Source organism: Cardiocondyla obscurior, linkage group LG13 (genome assembly GCF_019399895.1).
Source record: "Cardiocondyla obscurior isolate alpha-2009 linkage group LG13, Cobs3.1, whole genome shotgun sequence".
NCBI classification, from domain to species: Eukaryota; Metazoa; Arthropoda; class Insecta; order Hymenoptera; family Formicidae; genus Cardiocondyla; species Cardiocondyla obscurior.
Genome location: NC_091876.1, coordinates 314,353 through 327,296, shown reverse-complemented (window position 1 = coordinate 327,296; position 12,944 = coordinate 314,353). Strand labels below are relative to the sequence as shown.

General features: G+C 32.6%; 2 protein-coding genes across 3 annotated transcripts; both read left to right on the top strand.

Moving 5' to 3' along the window:
• Positions 1-7,101: 7,101 nt before the first annotated feature.
• On the top strand, positions 7,102-10,071 carry LOC139107481 (cytochrome P450 6A1-like). Its single transcript, XM_070665115.1, has 6 exons — positions 7,102-7,257; positions 7,936-8,313; positions 8,406-8,931; positions 9,052-9,273; positions 9,417-9,668; positions 9,762-10,071. Exons 2-6 carry the CDS (start codon positions 7,981-7,983, stop codon positions 9,935-9,937), a joined length of 1,509 nt encoding a protein of 502 aa, XP_070521216.1. The 5' UTR covers positions 7,102-7,257; positions 7,936-7,980; the 3' UTR covers positions 9,938-10,071.
• Positions 10,072-10,226: 155 nt separating this feature from the next.
• LOC139107480 (probable cytochrome P450 6a14) lies at positions 10,227-12,808 on the top strand. Of its 2 annotated transcripts, none has more exons than XM_070665113.1 (6): positions 10,227-10,565; positions 10,706-11,068; positions 11,165-11,693; positions 11,818-12,039; positions 12,173-12,424; positions 12,583-12,808. In XM_070665113.1, the coding sequence occupies exons 2-6, from the start codon at positions 10,727-10,729 to the stop codon at positions 12,753-12,755; spliced, it is 1,518 nt and encodes a 505-aa protein (XP_070521214.1). In that variant the 5' UTR covers positions 10,227-10,565; positions 10,706-10,726; the 3' UTR covers positions 12,756-12,808. The 2 variants fall into 2 exon arrangements, with proteins under 2 accessions (XP_070521214.1, XP_070521215.1); XM_070665114.1 differs by having other exon boundaries at positions 10,701-11,068.
• The last annotated feature ends 136 nt before the right edge of the window (positions 12,809-12,944 follow it).

The following is a 12,944-nucleotide window of genomic DNA, read 5'->3' as shown; positions in this document are numbered from 1 at the left end:
GGGAGTTTTCCGGAAAACCGACTCTCCTCGAGTGTAGTTAAAGGAGACTTGTACCCTGAAAAGCAGATATGGCATTTGCTTCGGCGGCGGCGGCTAGCGTACGTGATCTTTGCGTGGTGTGCGTCGAATCTCACACGAAGCGCGCGCGTAGATGTATTACGGAGCACCGGTCACAGAGGACTGAGAGGGAACGCGGCCTGCTACACCTCCCCGCACTTCGCGGCCGAGAGAGGGGACGAAGACGAAGTCACATACGCTGTACGCTAGCCGCCGTCGTCGCAGAAAACGCCTTATCTGCCTTTCGATGTACATTTCTTGCCGGGAAACAATGTAAATTTCTCAGAACCTTTCTTCTTTTCCCGATACTTTTTTAAATTAAAAGAAAAGCCGTAAGTCGAAACTGCAATATAATTCTTCTTTTTTCTTTCTTTTCAGAAATTACTTGTGCTAACCATTTCTAGTAAAACTATTAGACTGTAACGATTGCTTTTTTTTAAATCTGTAATATTGTTTTTCGTCTTTTAATAATTTATAAATTAAACTATTTGATAACTAATTTTTTTTTTCTATTTAATTTCCACGAATAAAATTTTAATGTTTAATTAGCGAGATTATAATATCAAGCGATCTGTTAAGGATACGGTTGCACTTTTCAGGCCGCGAGTTATTTTGAGATAAGGTAACATTGCAGGATGAATGGACGGCTCGGAAAGACAGCATCGATTTGCACCGGGAGCCAAGCCAAACTTGCGTGACGAGTTTGCGCTGTACGCAAGCGGAAAGCTCGAAATCCTAAGCGATCCACGTGGTTTGTTAGGATGCACCCCGAGTTTGCGTATTAAAAGATATGCGCGAGAGAAACCAAGAGATCAAGAAAGTTTTTATAAATATTAAGAAGACGCAATCTAGGAATTAGTCGCAGCATCTGCGGTACGATATAAGATAAGGGCTTAAACCCGCGAAAGCTTTAATAAATGCTAAACAGTCGATAAGGTATCAGGGTGACTATGTTGCATCTCCCTTGCCCTCGAATGAGGTAACAATGTACCTATTGTTAACCTACAAAGTATACGCCTTCTCACGTAGTAGCCCCAGAGATAGCGAACATGCGGAAATAACTTGAGTATATGTACTAAGTGCTCTTTGTTTCTAAAAGGATGTCGAGCAAGGGCTCCCAAATGGGCCAACTATAAAGTATCTTTAATCAGAAGAGCACTGCGAGTTTTCCAAGTGATAAATTTTAACGCTTTTAAAAGTTTCCACCTTATCAACGTTGAAATTATTAACTTATTTTTAAAATTATATTAATTGTAATTGCAAAAATTATATTAATGTTAAAATACATATTAATTGTTATTATTTTTCCACGTGTGGACACACTTTACCCGAAATTTAATATAAACTCTTTTTCTCGGTTACGTATGTACTACGCACCTCCGCTAATTGTGTACCGCTCGACCGCCGACAAAAGAATGCCGGCGTATTGACATCACGCGAGGTCACATACGCCGACAGCAAAAACTTTGCTTGTGTATCCCACCCCTACACAGTTCAATGCGCGGATACGATGTGATACTTGTCGATTAGCTTAATCATTTATACTTTAATCCAAAAAAATTAGTACAATTAATGTCCGATCATAATTATACGAAAGTCAAACAGAAATCGCTCAAAGAAAAATATAAAAAAAAATTAATTTAAAGAGCATAATATCGATCGCGCACATTATTCTGACTTTCTTCATTTTTAATACTTCGAGCAGACTTTCTGCAATCAATGCTTTTGCGTATAGATACGATAATGTCATAATTAAACAATAAAATAATATTGCAATAAAATTGTAAAGATTATCTTCGAAATTAACAAAAGTAATTTCATTAAAAAGAAATTTCAATAATTTTTTAACGACGTTGAACATACTTTTGCTGAGAATTATGTTTATGTAAAAACCAACTCATTCAAGATAATAATGCCGGAAGCTGTGCGAGAACTTCTGTTTCAGTAAAAGAAGTATTCAACCCGCAGGAAACAACCAAAATAGAAACACTGGTCGATATTAATCGTGTCAAGTGAGTTTCTACGGTTCTTACGCGAACATAAAACCACGACTATCTCCCTCCCATGTGTTTAAGAGCTGAACAAAATTTCTGAGCTAATTGCACGATTACTTAAACCAGCTTTACTATCGTAATAAGTAATAATAAATAAAATCTATTGTGTAATCGTCGTGCGAATCGTATGTGTATAATTAATATACTATAATTTCAAAAGTATCTTACATTAAGCGCGATAGTAATGCACTGCGGTAAAATGAATTCAAATAAAAAATTCATTAACTATAGCATATGAGGTCGGTCGAAGATACACATATTACCTTCACTATCTTTTCTTATCGATTTCTCTTGTCTTTGCTCGTCTTGTGATGAGTAAACTGTTAACATCTCATCGTATACTCCCTGAGAAGATTCAACGTATGAAGAGAAAGCAGAATAACTTTTCAATGGATAAGATTTCCTTCGTTTTCATATACATTCTTTCGTCTACGTACTTTATTTAATGTATTGATTTATATTTCAAAAAATCAAGAATTTCTTCTTCAATGTCATTTCATTACTTTTGCAATTTGATTCTTTCCATCTAGCATTTTATATTAAAGTACAAAGTTATCGTGTTTCAGTGACTTCAATGAAACATTGAGCCTCTCAAGAAAATTTTAACGATATTTAAATAATATAGAAACGTCTTACAGAAAATGTTCTACAATGTTTCTAACTAAACGTGTGCTAAACCTAGCGTCTTCAGCTTTACAAAAAACGTTCTCGCACATCAAAGTGTAAATTAGTTCTTACATTACTTTAATATCGTTCTGTATACGTATAATAAATATATTATTATGTATAAATTTCTAACTAAATTTATATACCTTACGTTTAATTAAAAAACGAAAAGTTTTTTTGGAAGATGTGCAAGTGGTTATTGTAAGCTCTATAAAGCCTATAAACACTTACCGTTCGCCATCATCATTGAAAGCATAATCGCCCAAGATTAGATCACGAAGTCGATATCTCGGTGGTAAGATGAGAGGTAAGCAAGGATCGGGCTCATTCATTTCGCAAGTGTCTTCTTTTACGATTATTTCATAAATTATTAATTTTACGCGATTCTCTACCTACATCCGCCCCTACAACTGCCGCAGAACATTAAAAAAAGTAATAGCAGACTATGACGTTGTAATGTATCACTCAATTAAATGTCACTTACTTATTATTGCACCCAGCTCGTAAAAATTTTATCTTTACCTTTTCAAGTAAATAAAAGAAATTTGCAAATAAATAAAATTTTTGTAAAAACTTTACGTACATAATTTTACATTTAATATGCAGTCTATTAACATTCAATTAACTTAATTAACACTCCACAAGTACAAAATTAAAATATAATTTTTTAATGCTTTAGAATTTAATTAGTCGGACACATGCGCGCGTAACCACACCTTAAACTCGTATTAGTCATCGATTGATGACTGTACGTCTCAATCAGGCTTTTCTCTTTCATCGCTCTTGTTTTATTCTTTCGTTTCGAACTTTAACTCGATACCGAATTGTGACAGCGTGTCGATTTTTCGACAAAACAAAATTAATATTTCTCTAAGCCAATACCTTTACGATAGATTTCATGTCAGTGCCGATGCACAAAATAATATAATATTGCGTTAACGCGAATATCATCGTCTTCCTAATATCACTGTCTTCCTAAAGGATTATTAAAATCGAACAAAAGCTTTGTCCGTCAAGAGTATTAAAAATTTTTATATGTATAAAAAAATCCGACAGTTTATTAAAATTCAAAGATGACGTATTCATATATCAAATTTCGTATTATTAAATGAAAGAAGGTTCACTTTTAAATAACTTAATAACAAAAAATTAAATTAATTAATAAACTGAGTGTTTTATGCAAATTTATGTAAATTTAACTGTAATTAACTGTAACTTGTATGAATAAATGTATCGAAAGTTAAGAGTAAGTACAAGTTTCTTTTGTTAAAAAAGAAATTTTATTAATTCAATTATTTTATCTAAAGATTAAATTAAATTCCATTTTTCATGTTTAAGGGTTGTATATGATTGATAACTCTAAGAATATCGTTCTTGCAATGGTAACCTAGCAGTATGTATATAAATGACACTCTCGCAGATATGTAGATTTTCCCGTTGTTGCACTCGGGAAAACTTAAACGAACTTATGCCCGACGTGTTGTAATTTATATTCTTTATGTCTTGCGGCCAAATAGAAATTCTATGAAAAGTTTTTTTTTCATTTCACATAGCAATTCCCAGTTGGATATACTGCGTTAAAAGATAATCCTGCGGTATCTTAACTTCAAATTTAACACATTTCGTCGGCAAAATATCTCTGCTATCAACAGTAGAATTGCAAAACATATTTTTTCAAGTAAAAGACAGTTCGTTAGCTGCAATACTATATTTTCACTTGTTTTCATTACACACGTGGCAATACGTGCAAACTATTAAAATAAAATAAATTTTTAAGCATAATCAAGATATGGAAACGTAAAAATTTTTCTTTTTATTTTACTGTTTTAAAATATAATCTCATATATTGTGTCTGCTTTTTACGTACATACGTAATTCAAGAAATGTTCCCATTTCTGCTCTAATTAATCATTACTGCTACAAATAGTATCGATCAATGACGAACGGAATGTTTTTCAAGGATAATCGCGGAGAGAAATAAACCGTACTAAACAATTTAAGAATATTCTACTGGTAAAATCGATCGGAAGAAACTCGAACACGAACGCAATTCCATTGGTTGCGATAACAATGTTTTCTCCTTGAAATCATCGTTCGGGGTTCAATCATTTGACCGCTTGAAATTCGATCCCTCTAAATATAACAATAGTGTCCATGACTGATAAACACAGAAAATAATCTTTTTTTAAATAAAAATTTTCATTTTCTTGTTTGGAGTGTTAATTAAGAGTATTGAAAATAATTTTAATTTTATCTAAAAATTTATTTTATGCATCCAAAGTTATTGTGTATAACATTTTACAAATTATTTATTAAATTAAAAAAAAATTATAAAATACGTAATTAATATAATATTATACCAGATATTTCGTACTGCATAAGAAAACAGTTGCTTATATATTCAACCATAATTTTATAATATTTTCAACGATAAACATAGGTATTTGAGTCAATCACATTCGTCGCTGGAAATATTATAAAATTGTGGTTGAATCCAAAAAAGAATTTAATTTTTTTCTCTCAGCGAATAATTAATCCTCAAAACACACATTATCGTAACTTATTTCAGCATCCATAAGTTAATATCCAACCAATAGTTTTTTTTTTTTTTTTTTACCGATACCTCTTTAAATTCTTTTCCTATTTTGATACGACAAACATCATAAAAACAGAATGTGTTTAAAAATGTTATAACAATTTTAATAACCGAGTTGAAAAATAAAATGGCCTCTGTGATCCAATGTGCGCTTTGAAGATTAAATCGCCAGACTTAAGAACTTAAAAATTAAAGAGAATTTATTTTTAATACTTTTTCTCATTAATTTTCTTCGTACAAGTAAAAACTTGCTTAAACTTTTAAAGCAGTAATGTATAAAAGCCAAACGAAAAACTAATAATTACCCCTTATTTATCGTAAATTTATCGCAAATAAATCAATTTACTTCTCAACGATGCGCGTGTTCAGACATTTAATATTTCATTTATGAGCCTTCTTTTCAAAAACGTCATAATAATCCATAGACTATCACAGCACGTATATAAAAAACAGACGCTAAAATTTAAATCCACACTAGAAGTAATTTTCTCCGCGTTCATTTCCGCGTTCGCGTGAACGTTGGGGTTGTGCCAGGAAATAGTCGTTGTAACGCGAATCAAAACGTACGATGATTCGAATTCACTTAGTATCGGGTTCTAGTTTCTCGAAATTGTGCCGAAATTTCAATCAGCCCATAAAACTCGTCAACACAGACACATACACACGTGCTTCGATACGATTGCAGCAACGCTCGCGACGGTTATCGGACGGAGCCTCGCGCTCAAATGACGACGTGACGCGACGCCGTACTGTAGCCGTAACGCTGTCTAACGTCACCCACCCTCGTTGTACCACCCCTACTGATCCGCGCAATGTACCTGTGCTTCCCTAAGAATATAAAAAAAAAAAACGCGGGCGAAAATAAGCTTGCTTTGTTCGTCCGCTCCAATGGAAACGAATTCATCATAACTGTTTTCACGTCGGTACTGTAATCTATTCCACCCAATTTGTCGCGCAAGTTTTTTCATCGCGACATTTTCGCTTGGATATCAAAACAGTTTGCTTTGTAATTTGCCGCAATCATGCTAGACCTTTGCTTCAATAGTCACTAATCAATACGCAAATAAACTCTTTTGTAACGCGCATCATAATTGTAAGCTGATAAATCGCGACGTGTATTCTATTTTTGTTCATCTATTACTGTACATACAGTAGTTTGTAAATGAACTCCTAATCTAACCTTTGCCATTAATTATCGTAATACGATGTTTACGTGACGGGTATTTCTCTTTCTCTTTCATTAACTTCTTTTCAAATTAATATTCTTTTTAATTGTTACGCAATGCAAATAAGTTAAGTATAATTAAAAAAAAAAAAAAAAAAAACTTATTATTAAATCGCACGTTTAATACATTATTTACTGTACGTTTTAAAAATTTGAGCCCACCCGATATTTGTGTGTGTATCTTGCTCACAGCTCTTTTCTCTAATCTTTTTACACCTATATGTATAAAATAAATAAATAAAAAAACAAAAAAATGTTTTATCATTATTAGCAGATAAAGGAACTAAATGATTAATGAGAGCGCAAACATCGAAACCTGCATGTTAATACATCGACGCGCAGTGTTATTTAATACTTTAAGACTTTTCCGAGTATTGTTACTTGCAAAGTGTAAAACGCACTCGGTGCGACAAAGGAGATAAATCCGGAAGATATCATTTCTTCAAATCATCATGACTCACACATTTCCCCGCGTGCTCCTTCCGCGCTACCGCAACGCGCGTCCACGCTTATAATTCCACACGGTAGACAGTGATGGGGGAGTCATATTATCTTCAGTTGTACCGTTGAGAGCTAGTACAAGTTCTCTCACCGACACGAGCTGACGTACGACGCAATTTATCGCGGTTACGTGTTGGCACGTCGCAATTCCCGTTCAGGTATGTCACATTCGATATTCTAATCAACATCGAGTATCGAAAAAAAAAAAAATAAAAAGAGGAGGAGACTTTCTAACTTTATTCTTGTGTGATAAAGAAATTATTTCGTTGCATATTCGTTATCATTATCAACTAAAAAGTCAAAGCGAAGAGAAATCGATTTCGTAAAATACTAATTCAATTTGTTCGTCTTTAAAAAATGCGATCGATAAAATCATGTTGATTAATAATATCGTTTACTCGATCTGTTAAATATTGTGTTGTGCGTTGCAAGTGGGATATTATCAATGTTCTCCAGCGAGAAAAGAATAATTAGAAATACGTCGAACCAACGTCTGTCTAATGCATTAAACGTCAAATCAATGTTGATCGACTTTTCTGTTCGATCGTAATTTTTGCTGAGTCAATATCTGAATATATGTTTGCATAACGATCTACTTTTCGTAAAGCGTGTTATATACGTTTGTGTGCATTCAGTAATTCGCTCTCACACTAACTTGTAAGTAATCATCACCGATGCATCTGTCACCGTTATGTTTCTCCTACTTTATCCCCTCCTCTATCACCGGTGAATGCACGTCTCGAGGTTAAGAACGTAACTTCTGTTGCAATTTGTTGAGATTGCAAAGTTGAGATTTTAAAATAAATAAACGATAATTCTCTTATTTTTTTTTCCAGCAAAAATCGTTGGGAATAATTAATCTTTACGATTGCTGAAACACCATGGGACCTTTTGAAATTCTGTGCGGCACTGCCGCCGTAATTCTTGCTCTTTATTATTTTTTTACATCGACTTTTAACTTTTGGGTATCGCGTGGCGTTTCTGGTCCACGACCGATACCAGCACTTGGAAATTTTAAAGACGTTATGCTTAATAACATATCCGTGGGCGATTATTTGGCGGAAATATATGAAAAATACAAAGATGAACCAATGATTGGAATATTTGCTAGAAAGACTCCAGTACTTGTTTTAAAAGATCTGGATTTAATTAAGGACGTCCTTATCAAAGACTTTTCCGTATTTGCTAGTCGAGGAATGCCCACTTTCGAAAAAGTAAGAATAACTACAGTATTATTTAATAATTAAATTTTTATAAATTAAAAAAATTGACATTTCCAATAAATTAATTTAATTTTTTTTTTTAGGCCGAGCCGCTATCGCAACATCTTTTTTCTTTAGAGCCGAAAAGATGGCGACCATTAAGAATAAAACTGTCGCCTGTTTTTACATCTGGTAAATTAAGAGAGATGTTTTCCTTGATATCGGAATGTGCTGATAATCTGGTTCAATACATGGAAAAATTAGCGGACAAGCAAGAACCCGTGGAATGCCGCGAATTGACGGCCAAATATACGACCGACGTGATCGGTAGCTGTGCCTTCGGCATAGAAATGAATGCTTTATCAAACGAAGACAGTGAATTCCGCAAAATGGGAAGAAAAGCATTTACCCCGACTTGGATAGCTTTGCTACGAATAAGACTCAGACAAATGTTTCCGTGGCTTTATGAAATATCCGGATACATTCTACCGCAAACAGAAACTACCAAATTTTTCATAAAAGTTATCGTGGAAACGATGGAGTACAGAGAAACAAATAACATCACTAGAAACGATTTCATCGATATGTTGCGCGAATTAAAAAAAAATCCAGATAAATTAGGAAATATAGGTATGTTTACATATTATTTCCATATTTTATCGTAATATAATTTCAAAATTAATCAATTTTTATATCATATACTTATACTTGTTATAAACTACTTGTATTAAAAAATAATATTTTTTTTAGAAATGACGGACAGCTTATTAGCTTCTCAAGCATTTGTATTTTTCCTTGCTGGGTTTGAAACTTCGTCGACAACTATTAGCAACGCGCTATATGAATTGGCGTTGAATCAAAAAATACAAGATCAATTGCGTGAAGAAATTAATGAAGTTTACGTAAAATATAATGGAGACTTGAAGTACGATAATATTAAAAAGATGGATTATTTAGATAAGGTTTTCAAAGGTACGGTACGAAAAAAACGCGTCAATATTTTTTATTTTTAGCGATAATGCTATTCAATTTAATTTGTAATTAACTGAAATCTAATGGCAACTGTTTAATAGTTTTCTTTATAATTTACTGATTACTGTGATTAATGTACGCAGAAACATTACGAAAGTATCCACCAGGAACAATTCTTATGAGAGAGTCTACGTCAAGTTATACTTTTGATGCCCCTAAAGTTAATATACCGAAAGGCCAAAAAGTATTTATTCCCGTTTATGCGATTCATCGAGATCCGGATATTTATCCAAAGCCAGATGTCTTCGATCCAGAAAGATTCAACGAAGAAGTTGTACAAAAGAGACACCCGTTGGCTTTTATACCTTTCGGTGATGGACCACGAAATTGCATTGGTATAACAAAATAATTTAAAATATTATCTCTTATTTCTTCCTGCGCAAAGTAACATTTCTAACAAAAACATTAATTATTCTTTTCATTTTTAGGAGCTCGATTTGCTGTTTATCAGTCTAAACTTGGACTTGTAAAAATACTACGACACTACAGAATAGAAGCTTGCGAGAAAACTCCAATACCCTATGTAAATGATCCTAAGGCGTTTATACTAGCTCCGAAAGGTGGATTGCACTTGAAAATAGTTAAAATAGATAGTCAATCTTAATTTTAATTTTCTCTGATTCTTGAGAAAAGACACAATAAAAAGTGGAAAAAAAAAACTGTTGAATTAAAATTATCATTGTACCTACAATACTTATTCATTTTCTAAATATCGTAAATGTATAGAAATATTTCAGATCGAGTAGTATATAAAATAATATAAATCTTTGTTTTCTTTAAATATTCTGAAAAAAAAAATTGATGCATTTATCAAACTATTAACGTTTCCGATTTTTTATCGATACAGAAACAATAAATGCAATTTCTTTCGTTTTCTTGCTTTAATCGATTCACACGTTTGACACAATTGATGGATTTATTCATTAATTTGGAAAGTCGGTTAGAGCACATCCCAATACTTACGATAACGAGATCTTATCTAATCAGGAATATTGATAATTGCATGCAAAATCACGGCGCATTTGATAAGCGATGTAAAAAATAACTCGTAAAGATATCAGTTTCACGATTCATCGTGTTTTAACAACACTCTACCTGTACTAGTGCCAGATCTCTTTACAATTTAACAAGAGTTAGTTACTATATCTTAAGTAATAATTGCAACTAATACAAGGTTACTCATATACGAATAAATTGAAGAACATAATAACAACATCGCCATTTATTTTCAAGTAAGTCGTATTTGTATATCGCGAATTAAAATAAAAAAAAAACTCTGTTATTTTATCTTTGTGTTAAATATTTTTTTTTGTTTTCAAAATAAATAAGTTTGTCTTGTAAATAAAAAGAAAACTTTTTTTTTCCAGTAAAGATTAGTCGTAACAAATGACAAATGTTAAAAATGGAACTGTTTGAAATTTTGTGCGGCATTGGCGTGACGATTCTCGCTCTTTATTACTATTTGACGTCAACTTTTGATTTTTGGAAAATACGTGGCGTTCGTGGTCCACAACCGATACCAGGATTTGGTAACGTTAAAGATGTTATGTTCAACAAAACATTCATGGGCGATTACTTAACAAAAGTATATAACGCCTACAAAAGTGAACAGATAATTGGAATATTCAATGGAAGAACACCTGTCCTTATCGTAAAAGATCCAGAGTTAATTAAGAATATTCTTATTAAAGATTTCACATTATTCGCTAACAGAGGACTACCTACTTTCAAAAAAGTACGAATGCTTAAATAATTAAGAATATAATTATATGTCGAGTAAAATTTAATTTGGCTTTAAATTTATTTGATTAAATTTCTATCTATGTTACAGGCCGAGCCTCTGTCGCAACATCTTTTTGCGCTAAGGACAAAGATATGGAGACCATTGAGGATGAAACTGTCACCTGTTTTTACATCCGGCAAATTAAAAGGAATGATATCCTTAATATCGGAATGTTCCGATCATCTTATTCAATACATGGAGAGAGCAGTAAATGGAAATGAACCTATAGAATGCCGTGAATTAACAGCCAAATATACGACCGACGTCATCGGGAGTTGTGCTTTCGGCATTAACATGAACGCATTGTCGAACGAGGATAGTGAATTTCGCAAGATGGGAAGAAAAGTATTCAACCGGTCCCCGGACCGTATGTTACGAGTAAAAATCAGAGAATCCTTTCCGTGGTTTTATGAAAATGTACTCGGTTACGTATTACCGGAAAGCGACGTCACTAAATTCTTCACCCGCGTAGTCGTGGATACTATGAATTATAGAGAAACGAATAATATAACTAGAAATGACTTTGTTGATGCCCTGCGAGAATTACGAAATCATCCGGACAAACTAAATGAAATTGGTACGTTCGTATCGAAATATTAAAGATAATAAATATTCTATCTAATATATAAATTATATTAATAATTACTTTTCTTAAAACAAAAATGTAAATTACAATTACATTCATGAAAATTATATTTTAGATATGACGGACAGTTTGTTAACATCTCAAGCATTTGTATTTTTCGGTGCTGGCTTTGAAACATCGTCAACGACTATTAGCAACGCACTCTATGAGTTAGCATTACATAAAAATATACAAGATAAGCTGCGCGAAGAAATTGATAAAGCCTATGAAAAACACAGTGGCGACTTAAAGTACGAGAATATTAAAGAGATGAATTATTTAGACAGAGTTTTTAAAGGTACGTTTGAGGATAAATATTTGCTGCTATCTTTCTTCTTAGCGACATTAAAATGTGATTACTAAAAATGTTTTAATCTAATTAAAGCTTTTTAAATAATTTCCTAATTTAATACTATTCTTATTACATGCAGAAACGTTACGAAAATATCCGCCGGCGACATTTCTTATGAGAGAATCAACGTCTAATTATACTTTTGACGGCACGAAAGTTAGTGTGCCGAAAAATCAAATAGTATGGATTCCCATTTACGCTATTCATCGAGATCCACATAATTATCCAAAGCCAGACGAATTTGATCCAGAAAGATTTACCGAAGAAGCGGAACAAAGCAGACACCCAATGGTTTATTTGCCATTTGGCGATGGACCAAGAAAATGCATTGGTAGTGATATTATTCAAAATAATCTATTTTATTTTACGCACAGACAATTTTAAATACAAAATATTTTTAATTTCTTGCAAAATTTCCCAGTTTAAAACAATTTTTAATATGAATATCGATTTGTGATTTCCCAGAACCTAATTTTTATTTATTTACAGGGGCACGGTTTGCTGTTTATCAGACTAAATTTGGACTTGTAAAAATACTACGACACTACAGAATAGAAGCTTGCGAAAAAACTCCAATACCCTATGTAAATGATCCTAAAGCATTTTTATTAGCTCCGAAAGATGGAATACATTTGAAACTAATTAAGATTAGTCGATCTTAATTTAATTGTATTTTATAACTTTTCGCGAAAAGTTTAATAAAAAGTGGAGTAAACTTGGCTTTATTAATTAATTCTCAATATAATTTGATAATTATATTTTGACAGAAAAGAATTCAATGTCAAAATATGCATGTTATTGTACATTAAAAATTTAGCGAAATCTTATCTAATCAATTAAGATCCTTTTCA